Source organism: Anopheles darlingi, chromosome 3 (assembly GCF_943734745.1).
Source record: "Anopheles darlingi chromosome 3, idAnoDarlMG_H_01, whole genome shotgun sequence".
Lineage (NCBI taxonomy): Eukaryota > Metazoa > Arthropoda > Insecta > Diptera > Culicidae > Anopheles > Anopheles darlingi.
In genome coordinates this window covers 47,707,042-47,725,824 of record NC_064875.1, presented here as the reverse complement: position 1 = coordinate 47,725,824, position 18,783 = coordinate 47,707,042, and the positions used below count along the sequence as shown (strand labels likewise).

Here is an 18,783-nt window from a genome sequence, read left to right as displayed (position 1 = left end):
GCACAAAACAAACAAACTGCATGCACCATTCGCACTCCAAACGGAAGTTTACATTCGGAATGAGGAACAACCGATATAGAATAGATTGCCGCGCTCCGGACATCAGACGCACAGCAATAATGGCCAATAGCATGGGAGTATTTTGTTCAGCACGGAACTCGCGGACCTTCATTACAACTATAGGGATGTAGGAGAAGTTATTAGGGTTTTGTGGGGTGCAACTGCGGTTAGCAAGAAAAAGGCGATTTGATTCATAATTGTTGTGAACTCTAATCTATAACATCGTCGACGCGACGCCAATCTGGACATCAAACGAGGTGCGTATACGTGGCATTATGCTGCTGCTGCTGCTGTTTGCGCAACGAGAAATAGAGATAGAGAGATAGAAAGATACAGAGAGAGATAGAGAGAGAGAGAGATAGAGAGAGAGGTATGTAGGGTGGCTTCTTACTGGCTAGAGAATTCGCCACTGAGTCTCCGGCAACATTAGCCACCAGCCGGCCACTAGTGGTTGCGTACTGGAAGTGCAACGCTATGATATCATCATGCCCCATTACGCACTTACTCATCGATCGTCATTAATTTGTTAACTAGTGTGAGCTTGGTGTGTATGGATGATGATAATGATGATGGCTCGTGTTGTTTTGTGGTAGTCATGTCACGGAACAATTGGAAGCACGGACACCCGTCATCACGGCCGTGGTAGGATTTGATGGTTGTCCGCTTACGGAACAGACACACACACACACACACACGCACGCACACACATACAGATACACATGATCACCTCACTCCCCTTTCTTCCGTTTCTTCGTTTGCATTGCATCGCATTCTACAAAATGGATCAGCTTCCGCCGCCTGACGACATCCGTCCCACATCCATTCGCTATAAGTTAAATATTTACAGTATATTTTCATGTCCCCCCCCCCCCCCCCCTCGGGGCGTTCGTGTCCACTCTTTTTTCCTCGGGAAGCTACCCTGTGCAATGTTACGTTACGGCTAGTTTAGTTTGTTTCACTGTGGTTTTTAGTTGAATTAGTAGAAACAAGAAATGTTATACCTAACTTTGTTTTTTTTTTGTTGTTGCGTAAGATATTGAGAGGATTTCTTCTCCCTTTTTTTACCCTCCTTTTCTCTCTTTCTTCATTTGTTTTATCATGTTCTAGCTACGCGATTATTATTTGCTGTTTGTGTGTCTGTGTTTTTTTTTGCTGGTCTGCTAAGGTGTTTTGTGTTGTCGCTTTACTTGCTCGCTTTTCTCTCTAACCAATAAGGAGGGAGAAATTAATAAAACTAAAACACATTCACGCGTACTCACAGCAGCAGACGGGACGACGTGTACAACGAGAAGGATGATAACGATAACAGAGCAAATGAAAAAGGGTGGTTCGCATCGGCTGACAAAGTACGGATGTGTTTTTTTTTTTTTGGGGGGAGGAACTTAAATAAGCTAAACATCAAATCAATGACAGTGGAAGAATCACGGCGCGAATCGAATTATTAAACGGCGCGTCACGTCCTTGCTCGTCCCGGTGCACAACCTTCCTGCTCTCCATTCCTTCCTCCCTCCTCCACACCACCCAAAACGTGACCGAATGAAATCTTATGCACGAGAGATCTTGAAAGCAGCGGGATCCGATATCTAGCGAGAATAGCGAGGACCAACGAACCACTATCCTCCTCTCAAAGCGGGTATACTACAGTTAGGTTGTTGTGCTCGGGGCTGGCTTAGACCAGGGGCCAAACATGGGGGGAGTGCAAGCGAGCAATCCTGTTTGCTGTAGGAGATCGTTCCCCTTTGAGATGGTTCGATCGGACGACCAGAAATGAATGAAACAGGACGAAGGCGAAGCGGGTTGATGATCAGCAAACAGACCCGAGCCGATCCGAGCAGTAGAGGGGCCGATCATACCGGAACAATACTAAATATTGACTATTCTCACCACGGTCCGTATGGCGTATGCGTATGGACGTGTTTCTAAGTGACTTTAGGATCCAGGACTTTAGGATGCAATGTCCTTGCAATGGGCGCCTCCCTCCTTCGTGCTCGCGGACAAGTGTAGTGTAGTGTAGTTTGGTGCATCATAAGAGGGGGTAGCTTGGATGTGTTTGTGTGTGTTTGTGGTTTTTTCTGTGGATGTTATTTTGTTTTGCAGAGATAACATTCACACGATCGGAAATACGAACCAAGAACGCGCTTGTTCCCGAGTCTAGTGCTAAGAATTTTCAATGCTCACGCCATTTCGTTCTCTCAATGTGCTGCACGACTTGAGTTCCTGGGGCTGGGGTGCACAATAATTGCTGCTGCTGCTGCTGCTGCTGCTCAGTGCCTGCTGAATCGATCGTTCCGCTGTAGCAGTGGAACCGACAGAAGGATCGCCGCGATGCTCAGCAAACTCCAGCACGGTTGAGATGAGATTCGTTTCGACGAGCTGATTTCGTTGCCGGATACGGGCGTGACGATCGTTTCTTCACCTATCGATCGACCTGTTAACGAGAAAAAGGAGAGATCGAGTTGATTATTAGTTAATAATCAAATGGCTGTTGATTGTTTGATGAATAAATCGATCGCGAAATGCAAAGTGATAAGTAAGACGCAATCTCGCTGACACTTACCTTCACCCGAACCGGAAGCAGCGAATCCATCCTCCTCGTCGTCCGATGGATAGGAATCGCCCGAACCATCCGCCATATCCGATTGCATTTTATCGACATCTCCTCGGTACGTGTTGGGTGATGACTGCCAAGAAAGAGGAAACAAACAATCAACATGCAACATTAATGTCACGGAATCTTCTACTATCTGACCAGTATGGTCGTCTCGTTTGCCGCTTACCGCTTTGGTGGCTGCCGAGTTAAGGTTGATCAACCGGTCGACCAGCGTGCGCATGTGGGGCGATTCGATGTCCCCGGCGTACGCTACCTCGGGGTTGTACTTGTCCCAGATCGTCGTCACTACCTGGTGCGTGTAGTCGCTCAGGCTGCTGCCCGTCCAGCAGTCCTCATCCGCCGGGTGATAGTCCTCGTCATCGCACAGCCTGCAAAGCGAGAAGCAAGAACGCAGCAATGTTCATTCCATTTTCATGATGTATTTTCATGGCTAAAGGTTTGTTCCGATACGATGATTGGAGCACAAAAAGGTGCGAGAGCTGAGTCAGATGTGAGCCTGGCAGCAGCCCCATAGGCCATCATCCTACGCAAGTGCGAGCGTTATGTGACTGCTTATGCGATGTGAGACCGACTGGTGGTATGTTTGCATTGGAACTCTGGCGAGAGTGAGCAAAGGATTGCGGTGAGGGCGGCACTTGCATCATTAACATTGACACCCACGTGTCACAATCGAGGAACAATGGATCACGATTGTGTGCAACAACGTCGATGCCGATGCCGATGCCATTGGTGGTGGTGGTTGCAACAGAAATAGCGATCGTACCGATCCCCATTCGCAGCTGTCGTCGCGAGTCGTTCCACCAGCTGCGAGAGGGTCATATGAGTGTGCGAAGGATGAGGGTTTTGTTTTTTTTTTCGTTTGAGGAGAGCAGAAAAAAACAAAACCACGCAAAAAACGCGCGCAATTAATCGATTCGATTGTTTCCAAGGCTCGGGGCTCGGATAGGAAAGATCGGTCGGTTATTAAGATACCGCATGCCGTCATTAAAGGTACGGCGCGCGGTGAGAGAAGGTCATGGTCCCGCCTTGCATGCTTGCTTGCCTGCTTGCTTTGGCGCACGCTCGCACCGTCGGTTGCTGCTTATTGCGCTGGTACTACTGCTAATGAATCGCATTCCGGTATCCGTTTTCACGTTTTTCATCGTCCAGGGGAAGGGGGATGTCTAGAGGTATGCCTCTTGTAGACTGTGAAAGCCTTGCCTTTGTATCGTGTGTTCGGTGCAATGCAAAAAGTGTTTCTGTGCCAATCAATCGATTTTGATCTGAATGATGTAGTAGATTGGTTTTGATCAAATGTGGTATCGTAAAAAATACTATGATTCAAGCGGATAACAAACGATTTAACATGATCTAGAAAGTATTAATTTTGAGGCAGAGCTTGTGAAGATTAATTTATGATTCTGGGTTGATTTTTGGCTTCTTAGGGGATACTTCGGTATTTTATTTTGTTCATCCACATTTACTTTTTACATTTTTTTATGGATGTTTATGTTTTCAAGAGTATTGGTTTAAATTTTGAGATCAAACGAAGCCAAACTGACAAAGATATTGATTTTTGAATACCCGCCTTTCATACACGACTCAAAGCATCTCGCGACTTTGAATCGCGATTCCTAAAAACAACGTTTTCAATGCTTCAAAAACTGCTGAACCAATCGATTTGAAATTTTGCATACATAATCTGTACACTATTCGCCAGGTAGCCCTGTTTAGTTTTTATAAAAATTGTTGATACTTCTTTTTAAATATTTTTTTTAATTATGTAAAGCTTTCTGTTTAAGCAAACATCGAAAAAAGCATTTCTTTTTCAACTTCAAAAATCTACCAAAAGTTGAAAAACGGAAAATTCAACAAAAACTCGACGGGACTACCTGTATAAACTAATAATCTAACAAAAGAATATTCATTTGTATATTTCTGATGACCCGGCACGTGGCTACGATGGGCACCGCAAAAAAAGTACATTTTTGCGAACTTGCCTTTCTAGATTGGATGTCATGAACGTAGTTTCGATCAAATCTTCCCCAAAAAAGAATCAAATATTCTTGAAAAGTTTTAGTTTCATATGACAATCATTTGAAAAAATGAAGTTGAATGGTTTCTGCACTAAAAATCGTCAAAAATAAGCCTTTTTTTGACCCAAAATAACCAAAGCCCCCCCCCCCCCTTAACCCACATTGGAATTGTGGAGTATTTTTTTATTACATTCTGTAATGTCCTTGAACCTTGAAGGCACGCAAACCGTAATTTTGGATATTGCGAGACTGTTCTAGGTCAAACAATTTTGGAATCGGAATAAACAAATTCTCATCTAACATGTCGCGCAGAAAAGTTGATCGCTGGAACCATTTCTTGTAAAAGCTTTTCGAAATTTCGTGATGTGAAGTGGATCCTTTCCGTTTCCATCATCTAAAGGTTTGCCAGCTAAAATCGCTCTTAATTCTTATGATCTTCTGTCTCTTGAAAATGGTGATTGGCTATTCTCCCTTCAACAGCATGAGTTTTTTTGCACAGCTGATGAAAAATGAAGCACCAGTAGAGGTAAATAACACCAAGCCATAGAACATGCATGGTTTAAGGTAGATACACCACTACGACGATGCGCAGAAATGGCTTCCAGTTCAGTCAGTTGACAAAGGAAAGCTGCGAAGCCAATAAAAATATTAAATATTATATTTATCAATCACTTGCACCACTGCAGCATACAGAGCAAGCATATCCCACAGCCTGAAACAGCCTTAACCGAGCGTGCTACACCCTCCTGAATGATGCCATTACGCGATCAATCGTCAATCATTTCATTTACGATACCTCAACCATTCCTGACCGCATGCACCGTCAAGGTCTGGCTGTCGAAAAGACTACCCCGGTGCAACCGCAACAGCATGACTAGCATACTGATTGCACCGGTTACGCCTCCCCGTACGTTCCCGTACGCCCCAAAGAACGAATTAATAAAATCCCTCAACCGGCGTCTCGCTGCGTTTGACGCGGGGACCAGAACCCTTCTGGTTCCGATGAATGCTGCTGGAGGTTACGTGGTTACGAAAGACCCTTAAAGCTGTCGGCGCCATTAATACCCAATTACCGCGCCCGCACTCGCCGAGGCATGTCAGGCGTTACGGCCGCCGCCGATTGCAATCTGGTACCGAGTGAGCGCAAGAGTGCGCTGATCGTGCCCGGTGATTGAAGGAGCAGCAACCGAAAGGAATCAACGGGAAGACATCGTACACACTAACCAGCACCAGGATGAGTGCGGGCGTTTATGCGAAATGGAAGAGGAATTTTAATTAAATGCCACACCACACCACACCACACCAGCGGGTGTCGCACCGATCCTTGCCATTCGATATGCACATTCGTCATAATGGCACTCGACCGACCGACCGACCGAACAGCCAACAACTCACATGCTTCAACGCGCCTCGAGGTGGAAGATTTTGCGTAATTCGCCTCGCGAGGCCCTATACTTACGTCGAGGATAGCTGCAGGAAGAGATCCTTGTTCTTGAAGATGGTCATCTCGAACTGCAGCATCTCGTTGTTCGGTGCCAGGCTCCACTTGCTGCTGCTGGCGAGCGTTTGGGGCGCTTCCTCGAAGCTTCCTTCGGTCAGATGGTCCGACGGTACCAGCGATGGTACACCGCACGCTTGCTCAACCTGTAAGCGAGACACGAAAAAATGGGGATGAACATTAGAACGGTACGATTCGTCATCGGGAATCAATGCTTTTTATGATCAGGGACATCAGTAGAACGCGACATTAGTTATTCCAGAAATCCAGAAACGAAAGGAAACTGATACTACGAGGGTGAATCAAATATTAACGAGACTTTATTTTTAGCAAATTTGTTTTTAGTTTAAACGCACAAAAGGTATTTTTTAAATTTTCTACATAATCTCCTGACTCCGAAACACATTTTTCCCAGCAGATAGGCAGCTTTTTAATATATTTCTCGTAGAAAGATGTCGGTCGTGTTTGCAGCCAATTGCGCAAATTATGTGTTCCTATTTATCATCACTGTTGAGTCTTTTGTCTCCCAAAATTTCGCTGAGAGAGCTAAACACATGAAAATCACAGGATGACAAGTCAGGGCTGTAAGGAGGGTCTTCCATTTTTTCCTACCTCAGTTTCTCCTATTTTTCCCTAGTAATGCAGTATGCCCTAGTATGCCTTCTGCGGTGAGAAACTTGATTATAATATGTTGCGCAAAAGACGAAGGTACCTCATGTTACGAAATCGTTACTGTGGATACTGAGAGAGTCAAGGAGGCGATCCAAGGCGCTTTTCTTACTCCTGACCAACCAACTCTACAACTGAAAAAGCGAGAACGTTCTTCGTTTTCTTCATTTTTGTGACCGTAGGACGAAAAGTCTCGTTTATATTTGATGCACCCCCGTAGAACGATGATCGAAGACGATCGAACGATCGCTGATTACGCATCTGTGCTGCAAATAGCTGCAACCATATCGCTACGCTTTCGGTTAGATTGTCGCTTTTTTTGGGAACTACCTTTACCTTTACGGCCAAAAAACGCTCGGGCTCCAAAATTAGGATGCACTTTGTCAAACTTCCAAAAAACACGCACACACACACAGTCGCGCACAAAAAAGAAGAAGAGTCCCTGGCTCTTCGAATCGAAGGACAACTCCGAAATGCAAATACGCGTGACATATACAGATATGAGCACACACGCTGATCGCATAAATGGAATGCAAATCAGATCGAGCCGGATGGGAAGCGAGAACCGCGATTTGCCTTTTTACAAGAGGAAGGGGTGGGGATGCGGGGTGTATCTCATCGGGCACAATATGCAAACGATGCAGGCGCAGTGGCGCACCGTAGTGCAGCAGTAGCAGCAACTCGAACACTACCACTGGAGTGGATCGCGCTGTGGATGAAGATTAATGCCATGGACATGCAGATGAGCATGAATATAGGCCCCTAGGCAGTGGCTTCCGGTGGCCGTGGCCAAGACGGAGAATAGGAGGAGCGCAGCAGCAGCAGCAGATTGTGTTTCTATTTTGGACCCGCTGGCCAGGGGACTCCATGGCCATGGAGACAACCAACAGAGCGCACCAGGGCATTAGCATTGCATTTGCAATAACAACGCGCGCTACTAATCGGGTGTGCTGTTGCTGCTGCTGTTGCTGATGGTGCTGAGGAGGATTGACGCATTTTTGCGCAGCTCCACCTACTATCCCCTCCCACCTTGTGCATCCCTCGCATCCTCGCATTCGAATCGAATGAATCGCAGCATTACGTGCGCACGTGCCCAGAATTAAGTATCTCGTTGGTCTCCAAACGGGAAACTACCTCGAACGTTGCTTATTATCTGACATCCTCCCGCGCGCAACATCCCCCACAACCCAACGGGAGGGGGAGGACGTGTCGATTTGGATGTTTTATTTTATTTCTCATATTTCGCTTTAACACCACCACCACCAGCAGCAACAGCCCCTCTCCATCTTGGCGTGCGCCGAATCACTGATGAAGGCTTTAGAGAGCAAACGGCTCAATCTCTGCCTCGTGCCAATATGTTGCTGCTGTTGCTGGTGCTGGTGCTGGGAATGCGCCACGCCGACCAGCCGGTTTGAAACGGAACACCGGAAAGCAGAGACTTCAAGGCACGGTAGGTACGGGTGGTGTTGTCGCTGGTGACTCCAGCAAGTGAAACATTCCATCCCCTGGAATGCCATTACGCGCTCGCGAGAGCACGAGTAAAGTTTAAAAAATTGAAATAATTCCCAATCCGAGAAGGCGACTGCTGCTGCTGCTGCTGCTGACTCGGCACACGATCTCGGCGCGCATATCGTCTTCAATTCTTTCTCTTTCTTTCTCTCTCTTTCCTTGTGAATTGTGTCTGCTGATGCTGCCGTTGTGGAGAAGAAAAAAAAACATAAATCAGATTTATGCTGCTGCACAAACACGGTACGCAGTGGCACGCGTAAACATTGCGCAATGGCGTTACGGAATCTCTCGGGCAGACAAACCGAGATTATTCCCCGAGGTTCCACTGGGGGGGGGAATCACGCCGACTTGGATTGGTGCACGCGTGGATGCGATGGACGACGATGATTACGGTTGGCGGGCCGGTTGATGGATTAAGTACGTTCGCTCTTAAAACGATTGGTGTGATTTATGCACAACCAGTCGCTGCTCGCCGCCATCGCTCAAAGCGCTAAGGAGCGCACACGCACACGCGGGAAGCCAAAACATTGTTTTGCTGTCTTGAGGAATGGTTTTTTCTTTGCATTTTTTGCCGTGTCGAAAGACTTTAAAACACCAATCATCGGCACCACCGCGCTTGGGATCCTTCATTTGCAACCATTAAATGGCCGAGTTAACCGGATTTTGGACCTTCAACAGGAGGACGATCGAACGATTCGAATCAATCAGCGATAATGGTTCCATTACCAGCATAAACACGGCATCCTCCTGCACGGCCACAATCTGCGGACTCGGCGCGCAATGATTTATGTTGTTTCGATTCTGGAGGCCGCAGTCGTAAATGTACATTCGCTTCACACAAGCTTGTTACTAAGACGGCGCTTCTCTTCGTCTCTTGGGACCCGTGTCCCGGGAACGGATAATCCCCCGTGACCTAGTGTGACTTCCGTTCTCGCCCTGGGGAGGGATGTTCGAGGAGCATTTGTTTCCCGGACCGGGAAAAGGGGATTCCGCAATTCACACTGAAACCCTCTATTTGTGCTGCTCGAACGATTGAGCTAGGGAGCCCATCGACCACCCCGCCTCCCCATTAGCAGCTCTATTTATTGGATGAATTAACTTCCGCGTTTTTTTTTGTTTGCCTTCACACCGCAGCACTTGGAGTACGCGTCATTTGGTTTTTGCGAGCGACTCGGCGCTAGGATTGCGGGCAGGAAATTAGATAATCCTGACCTCACAAGCCAGCCAGCAGTCCTGAGCGGGTGATTGTGGTGTTTTCAATTAGCATAAATTATCACCTGCACAGCGCCGTAGTGTGAGGGATATAAATTTAATTGCAGTGACCTACAATGTGTGGTGTGGCGTTGTAGTGGAAGCAAAAAGAAACAAATAAATCAAACGAACTACATTCCGTGTGCACACCTGTGCGCGGTCGTCGTAGTAACCGGAAAGAAATACGATTACCGTATGGAAGCCCGAAGTATTGTGATTGAAATGCCTAGACATTTATCATCGGAAGTCATGCAACGTTCCATCTGTGAGGGGCAGAACGCCCCGCTAGTCGAGCGCCCGGAGCCGAAATCCAATCATAAACCTTGTGATGCACATTCGACGAAACTAACTTCGACGGTGCATTAGGAAGCGACATCCATCCACAATCGACAACCTCTATAAATGCGCTTCTGGTTTCAATCAAAGTTGGCTTTTCAGAAGAAACTACACTTGGCTGCTACGACCGCTACTTCGACGGAACGAACCTCGAAAGCTGTTCGCCAAATCAATTGTCTGCTTGCTCCTTCTTCTCCCGCGAGTGCATCCTCTTCCCGTTTGGCAACAGCAAAGCACACACACACACTACGAGCTAGCAGTTCACTACTATCGTTCCGGAGAGTTTCGCCTCTCCGGTTTGGCTTTCGAAAACAATAAAAATCAATCACATTTTCCCTCACTAGGATGCCACCTCATATGGCCATATGGCCAGCTTCTGGAGGCAGCTTCTGGGGGCAGCGTCGAAAAGAGGGCACAAAATGATTGATGTTAGTGGTTCCCTCCCCGGGTTGGGCGCGGAGACTAAGTACACTTGCAGCAACTTGAACTCGACGATCCGGTCTATGCTAACAGCGAGAGCACAGAACGTTTTCCGCGAGGACGCCAACCCCCCCGGACGAAAACTGTTTGTCAACAAATAAGAACCGAAGCCAATCCAATCGATTCCCGTTTTATTGCTTCTTTTTGGGTGGCGACGTTTCCGCGGCGCTCCGTTCGTAGCGCCGCGGTTTGAATAAGGTCACAGATTTTCCTCACACGGGAAGGAGACGCCACCAAACCGTGCGGAAGTTTAGCTTTAGCGATCGGTTTAGCATAATCGAAGGTTTGCTGTTGCATCGCGTACGATGATGCGCTAAAGTGTCGCCTTTATCGGTTTCTAATGCTCGACGCATCAATCCTCTGAATAGATCGCATTAAATTGTTTATCTTTTTCTTGAAAAAATTAATAAGAAAAGTTTACTAAGTTCTTTCCCAGATCCAGGCACAATAGCACGATCACGATCAAAACGGTTGACGTTGCCTATCGCTCGTTCGCTTTTAAAAACTCGCCCAACCAACGGAAGTCCCACTTCGGGCCGAGCCGAACCGCTTCAACTTCTTCCACGCTGCTAGTGATGGTATACGTGGTGCCGTTTGGAACGCGCGAACCTCGCGTTTGGCATTTCTGCATTCACTATTTTATGCAAATGTTATCGACGGGAAGAGTCAAAAAGATTTTGGTGGTTTGGGAAATCAAAAAAAAAAAATCGGTAAAATAAAATTTAAATGATCAAAGCCTTGCGAAAGCCACCCCGTGCCTTGAAACGTTCACAGATAAGATCAAGTTATTGCTTGCCCTGGAATGCGCTCCCTGTGTGTGTTTGTGTGTGTGTGCGAGCGTGTGTTCGTAATTTATAGCAGAAGCTTTAGATTCTATATTCAGCACAGCGAACGGGCGGGAAAAAGAAGAGAGAATTGCTGTATAGAACAGCAGACAGATCGGACACCAGAAACCGAAGTGAAAAAACAGAATCTCGATCTTGCTCGATGATCGCGCTCGATCGCGCCAAGAATTAGAACGCACCGATGCAAGCCAACCCCCGGCAGAGTGGAAGCAAGGAGAGTCCACTGGCGAGGGGCGATCCCGATCCGGTAAGGCTCCGGGAGCAGTAAGCAGTTCCAAAAAAAAAAGTCTGTGCGACCCCCTCGCGGACTCACCGAAACCGAACACCGAAACGCTTTCAAGTGTGGTGTGCGGCCGCACGGCCACGGCCGGTGTCTGCGAGCTTCCTTTTCGCTCCTTTTTATGCGTTTGGCATACCTCGTGGCGGTAAAGTTAAAAAGTGTCACTTCTTATTAATGGGCATACGGACGTAAGACGTAGAAGGGGGGATGAAAGGAGATTTGGGGGCAGTTTTTGGGGCAAAGAAGAACCCAATATGTCTCCTCTTCGTTCGCCGGAAAGCTGGAAGAGCATCATCAGGTTTGTTTTTCACGCTCCGAATCATTGAGTCATTTCATGTCTGATTAGAGGGTTGCAATCGAAGCACCGGCAGCAGCAGCAACGGAAATAATCGATGCTTGACGCTGACGCATCATATGCTCGTGGGGATCGTGATGACGCACAAACGCCCACCGGACGATCGATCATCACACACACACACACGCACACCGTCGTGTTTGATCGGCTGGTCTGTCCTCCGGTGTGCCGGCAAATTCCTTGCGTTCCCGAATGCCGAAACCAGTTCACAGGTTGGCAATAGGCAGAGGCAGAGAAGACCGTCAACCGACCAGCAAACGAAAGGAAACGGAGTGCAGGGTGAGCAGCCTCCACCACCGCCGCCCGGTGATCGAATCATTCGTCTTCGTCCTTTTATCTTTGATCTCCGATGTTGCGGAGCACACACACACACACACGCACACGGCCGGGGCTGATAGGTTGATGCCTTTTCCCTCTAGCGTCCGAGATCCGAACCTCTCGCCTTTCGAGTTCCTCTCCTGTGGTTTGGGCTTCGTACCGTATCTATTGTGAAACTCCGACATTCCCCGACATTGACTCAATCAGGATGAGCCGATTCAGGTTGGACCGACTCGACTTCGATGACTACGAGCGGCCATGTGTGCTAAGGCGCTTCAAAGAGCCGTCTTCATAGATACACACCCAGGCATACACACACACACGGGCATACTTTGAATACTCATTAATCATCCCGGTGCCGATGTTGGGAACCGAACACAACATGCACAACAGCATCGACCGCTCCTCGGGAGTACGCGGCGGCGGCGGCGGCACAGGACAATGGGATTCTTTGTGTCAACGAATGTGGTTCGGGGTGAAGGGCAGCGATCGAACGACCGGCTGGCTGGCAGGACTGGTAGGACCGCCTATAATAGGCTTCGGGTCTAGCTTTGCAACTCTTCCCGTGAAGAAGCGATCGATCGATCGATTGGCTAGATCGGTTCGCCTCGTTCGGAACAATTTCTACATTGCGTTTGGTTTGGTATGTGGTGCAATGCTAGTGTGTGGTAATGTTGTTACCTGCTAGGTAACATTAGTGATCGTGTAATCACTAAATCAAATAGTACAATCCTATTGTATTGATTAATCGTTACAAACCGTTTTCGAATTCTTCTCTTGCGTTTTTTTTGGTTCAAATTTCAAAATTACTTCATGCTTTGGCTTATCTCGATAATCTCAGACTTTTAGATGCTTTCTGGTAGTACAAGATAATGTATCCAGTATCCTGTGACAGTTTCAAATCGAAAGTGACAGCAAATTTCATTTCGATATTTTAAAGGTGTCCTGATGACGATGACGTCAATTGATTTTGAGTTTAATTTCCAACAGATTTCCCATGGTACATGTTGCACACAACAAAACATATCATAAGTATTCTTTAATATCAACACTAGTTAATTTTGTTTCGGGTTATCTATTGATAACACTTCCGGCATCGGTAGTACGAAGTGCTTTTTGACTTACAGACCTTGTTCTAGGTTTTATAATAGCACACTTAAACACTTTCTCTAGGACATTTAAACACATTTTACTAATCGTTTTCTTGAGTATTTAGGTGCCATGAGTCATAACATAACATAAACATCAACTGTTTATGCATTCTAGAGGCAATGCGTCCTCTTCGATCGCACTCGATCGCTGGTCCCTATGAAAAATGGCTCTCAAGCTTAGTTGCTGCCTTCTCAATGGTCTGTAAATAGTTTTCCGCTTCACCTTCGCTTCACCTCCTCCTCAACTGCCACTGGCCTCCAGGGAGTTCGGCACCGATTCCGAAGATTCCGCTCAAACCATTCGGCACAACCATGAATGATGATGCAGATTTACGAACCAGACCGGGCCAAACCCCGCACAAGGGCTTTTCTCTGGGAAGAAAGAAGAGGAAGGACAAAAACAATCCCCGGCAGTCGTGGCGGCAGCAGCAGCGGCAGCAGCATCATAATCTGCCATGCGCCATGCTGCTGTCCATTTCGCGCGCGAAAGAGAGAGAGAGAGAGAGAGAGCGAGCGTGCTGGTGCCCGATTGTTCTACCTTCTACACAACCACCGGAGCCCTATGATTATCGGATCGGGCCCTCCTTTATCATCATCATCTTTCCCTCTTTCGCAATCAAGAGACTCTCGACCCGCAACCGGCGCACACACGGGCGCCGCTGAACGGCAGCCAAATGATCGCGAATGCCGCGCGCGCGCGCGTCTCTTCGTCGGGCGACACTACCTACCCGTGGCCGAAGCGAGTGAAGATGCTGTCTCATTATTTTAAAATTTTCCTCCCCAAAAGCTGAACCCCCTTGAACGTAGCGAGAGGTCCGCGAAGCGCCATATTGGAGCGGGCCATGACCCGTCATAATTTCCTCCTTCTATTGGGGCCCCTCTCCCGTCTTCTCCTGCCGCTTTCCTACCATCACCATTTAGTGCCCGTTAGAAGCATGATTTTTCGTAAATTCATTCTTGACCACATCGTACCACTCACACACACACACGCGCGATAACGATCGATGGCTTGTGGTGCGTGGTGATCCCGCTGCATTCCGGCATTCCTGGGGCACCGGATGTGTGAACACCGGAGCAAGACGATAATCTCGAGACGAGAGGAACATGTTTCGCGCATTTCGCGAACAGAACCGAAAGATTGGATGCCGCAGCAACATACAAACCTCATTGTGGTCTGTTCTAAAAGCATGAAAGCAGTACAGAAAACAATTAGCAGCTTCTGCAGACGGATTGTTAGTGCGCCAGCGCCACTTACTTGACCGCTTACAGTCAGCGAAAAAATTGACAACACCACAAGCCATAAGATCGACTTCAACGGCTTCGAGCTATCTCTGTGTCGTAGTGTCCGCCGCTTTCAATCGCGCTTATCGTTGCGTTTTCTTTCACGCTCTCTCACGCGTTTCAAAGACATAACCAGCCAAGAAGACGGAGCGCAACCGAACGGAATGGTGGAAGCACCAGCTCCACAAACGGCCCAAAATCCACTTCCACTGGCGGCCGCGGGGTCCATGGTTCTTGCGGGCACGAAGAGGAAGAAGTGATTCATGGTTAACGTTTCTCACACTTTGCCAATCCAATTTTCCACCCGGCAGCCAGCCTCCACCTCCTTTCTCCATCCTCTGTTCCTCCTTTCCCATTTGCTGCCCTTTTTCTCACAAGTATGCGGCATGATGCGCGCGTTTCGTTTCCCTTCGAGTTCCTTTTCCTCCAGATCTTCGCTCGCTCGCTCCAGTGTGCCAGCCAGCCAGTCAGCCAGCCAGCCAGCCAGAACCATTCCGGCCAGGCTGCCCTTTCGACTTTGCGATCCACCAGCAGCAGCAGCAGCAGCAGCTCAGTCATGTGCCATCTCCAGGGCCTTTGTATGTGCGCGTGTGTTACGAAAGGGTGGAGGCAGCAGCAGCAGCAGCAGCAGCAGCAGCAGCATCGAGCAGCATACCAAGCCCCCTCACTATCCCGTACTCACCTGAGTGGAGGAGGGTTCAAGGATGCGAAGCGTCGTGCAGCAGGGTGGCAGCGCGGATTAAATTCCATTCCACTTACGAACGAACGAAGGAACGAAGGAACGAAGGAACAAATGCTGGACGCTGGACGCTCTCTCTTCCGCAAAAAGCTGGCCTGGCCGGGGCGCGTGTGCGTGAGTGATGCGCGAGTTTTTCGGAAATTTCTCACGAAATACGATCATTTATCATCACGCTTGCCCGCACAGCCTGCTGTGTGTGTGCGTTTATATGGTTGCTACGGAGGTTGCTGCCTCGTTCGAGAAGCAGAAGTCGCACGCAGCAGCAGCAACAACAACATTTAGCTACAACACGACTGTTGATCGAACTTGATCAGCAACACACCCACAGATCAGCAGCAGCCACAGACACTCTTACGACAAACTGTGGCGCAGATTCGCCAAATCCGATCGCCGATCAAGTTGTCAAAAGTGATCAGAAAGCCGGTGCCGCGCGCCGGTCCGCAGTCCGCCGTCCGTTCGGTGCTGGTGTATCACGCCGGGAGTTTGACTTCGCACCTTCGCACCGAGGTTCCCCACGGGCTTGTTATAAACAAATTAACCGCCGGCTTTGGAACCGCCGTGGTGGAGGGATTAGCGAAAACAGAACGATCACCCCAAAAGCTCGTAAAGTGGCCAAGTTTATCACAAGGGGTGATTAGGACTGGATGATGACCAATCGATAGCTCGCTCGATGGAGCGGGGAAAGGGGCTGAAGGAAGCAGGGGTGACCGTTTAGCGGTCATCTCGTAGCGGTCAAGTGAAGGGAAGCTGCCCGCACTCCGCTAATGACAACGCGGTTTGGGCGCAATGTCACTCGTGTCGGTCAAGCAGCGGGGTCTCCCCGCTCTGTCTATTGTCGAAATTCATTAGAGATCCTTTTCTTCCGTTTTTTATACTTGTTTTTTGTTTGCGCGTACGCTGCAGCATGATAATTTGCAAAACACGCAACGATGCAGCAGAATGTTTTTTTTATTATTTATTTTTTTGCCAGCGATCTCACGTAATGCGCGATCACCGTGTTTTGACCTTTTTTCCTCGATCGGCGTATCGGCCAGGATAAGACCACGGGGCACCGCAAGTCATCTTCCTCATGTCTTTTGGGTGACCTTTACCGATAAAGGGTCGGGTTGTCGGTTGTTCCGCGGATAATTGATTCCGCGCTCACAATGAGTTGCCTCTTCTCAATGAACTCACGCGAGCACACTTCACGGTTCAAGGTGAGACAAACAGACAGACAGAGATCCATTCGGTCACCGTAAAGCGACGAAATTAACCGACAGCAGCCCGATGACGATGAGGCACATTCTCAAGTTCAAGATCATTCAAAAGCCATCCGTCCAGCTGTGCTTTGTTTGTGGATGTAACACACGCACGCAAAAAAGGAAGAGCTGTTAGAGGACTCGCGTGTTCCCCCAAAACGGAGTTGCAAGTGCACATAACACACCACATAAACCAATCACCTGATTGTGGCTAGGAATGTGTAAAATCTTGCCAACATAATCCCGTAGCAAATTGATCACTGAAAAAAGGAAAGAAACATTGACCACGATCGGAATTGCCGACGTTGAGGACGCAGTTGCTTTGAAGAAGCGCGCGCGCGCGCGCTATAGGTTTAAAACTGATAAAATGGCGATAAAGAAAGATGGAGAATTAGCGGGCCCGTGTGCTCCAGCTCCAAACTTCGCCAAAAACCGGTGGGATTCCAGGATTCCGAAAATATGCTGCAATCGGTATCGGTTATCGGTCTAGGGCCGAGGAAGATGTGGTGATGGTAAGGGAAATTCTTCGCTCCCGTCACATCAGTGCCCGCAGAGTCAAGCACCGAAAAGGCCAAACACGGGGCCAGGAAGCGCAACCGCGCAAAGACCGATCGCGCAAGGAGTCATCAGATCGGTGGCCGTGTGGCGTGCGACGGTGATCGCAGATCGCAGCAGTGGCAACGAGCCCACACCGTGCGCGCAACGCTGCCGCCGGGGTGGTCAACTCCAAACCAGCAGTAACATCAGCAACAGCAGCTACAGCAGCAACAGCAACAGCAGCAGGAAGGAATGTTGGCATTCAACATAAAGAGGAAGCAGCAAACAAGAACAAGAAAAACCAAACAAAATATAACGTGTCCGAACGTGCCAGGAGGAAGGACAGTGAATGAAAGAGAGAGAGAGAGAAGGCCACCGTTTGCCCTGGGATGGAGGATTCGATTCTGTCGAGTTTTTGGGCGAAGCGCTGTCTCCGCCGGTTTGGGTTTCTCGTTTCGTTTTTGGTTTCTGCCTCGCGTTCTTTATAGTATCAGATCCTTTTGAGCGGTCCTTCGCAGCGGCACCGAACTGCAATTGTTGCGTTTCCCTTTGAGCGCCTCTCGGGCCCTCGGATCCCGGACCGGACTGGACCGGACCATGGTTGCTCGTGACGCATCGCCTTTTCAAAAGGACCCACTATTGGGTCGGTTCGGCACTGCGAGTGGCAGTGGCGCTGAAAGGTGCAACACAAATCCCACCGAAACGGAGAAGTGGTATATAAAATAAATAATAAACGATCGGTTCTGTCCTGCTATTCGGGTTTGTGAGAGGTTCTGCTGCTGCTGCTGCTGTCGTTGCCTGTGTCCATAATTCGTTCCAGACATAATCTCGCAATCACACCAGAACCTCCACAGAGGTCGCTGCTCAATGCGTTGTTCAATGCAGCATTGCACCTCCCAAAAAAAACGGAACGGAGAACAGGAATGTTCCGGTCGACGAAGCTACAGATCAATGGCGGGTTGACGAGAGCCGGATAGCGAGGAAGGAAGGGAGGAAGAGATCATAAACGGGCAGTTTGTTGTGGTAGCTAGCACAACGGGATGCGCCGCCGCTCGATGCGCGATTGTTTATTCAACTGATTCGAACGCAAGTTATGCGCAAGATACAGGTTTTCCTGGAGGTCCATGATTTCGAAACGGAACAACAGCAGCAAGCAGCGGAATTATGCCTGCGACCGATCCCACCTTTGTCGATCAACCCAATCTGCATACATTAACACTGTTTTGTAGAGCGTTTCGGGGAGGGAGATTCCGGAGTTCCCGGGTGGCTAGGCCGTTATTTGACAATGTAATTAGACCCGTATAGTCTCCTTCTTCGCTCTTGTTTTAGAAGGTCCCTCGAAGCCTATAAGGTTCGAGACGTTTAAATGGTAACAGATCTACATATTGATCGCGTGATCATCTCCGACGGTCGTTGCTTGTTGAACTGTGACAAAATGGCGTTTGAGAGGGGATTTGGCAGTATCGTTTGGGGCCGATGGATTTAAGATATCGCGACCCGGACCGTGATCGTGCATGATATAGAGCTGAATAAATTTGAAATAAAATTCACAAACACACAAAAGCCAAGAAGAGAGAAGGTTTTATGTTTAATTTTAAGTTAGGTTCCCT

General features: G+C 48.4%; 1 protein-coding gene across 4 annotated transcripts in view; it reads right to left on the bottom strand.

Annotated features, from left to right (window-relative positions):
• Positions 1-997: 997 nt before the first annotated feature.
• LOC125953297 (division abnormally delayed protein) overlaps positions 998-18,783 on the bottom strand; it is a 128,789-nt gene continuing 111,003 nt past the window's right edge. For all 4 annotated transcript variants that reach the window (XM_049682766.1, XM_049682767.1, XM_049682768.1 and 1 more), the window contains exons 6-9: positions 6,146-6,330; positions 2,838-3,039; positions 2,618-2,741; positions 998-2,488 (exon numbers count right to left, since the gene is read on the bottom strand). In XM_049682766.1, the coding sequence (XP_049538723.1) occupies positions 2,325-2,488; positions 2,618-2,741; positions 2,838-3,039; positions 6,146-6,330 (675 nt within the window). In that variant the 3' untranslated portion in view covers positions 998-2,324. The remainder of the gene's footprint in view (positions 2,489-2,617; positions 2,742-2,837; positions 3,040-6,145; positions 6,331-18,783) is intronic.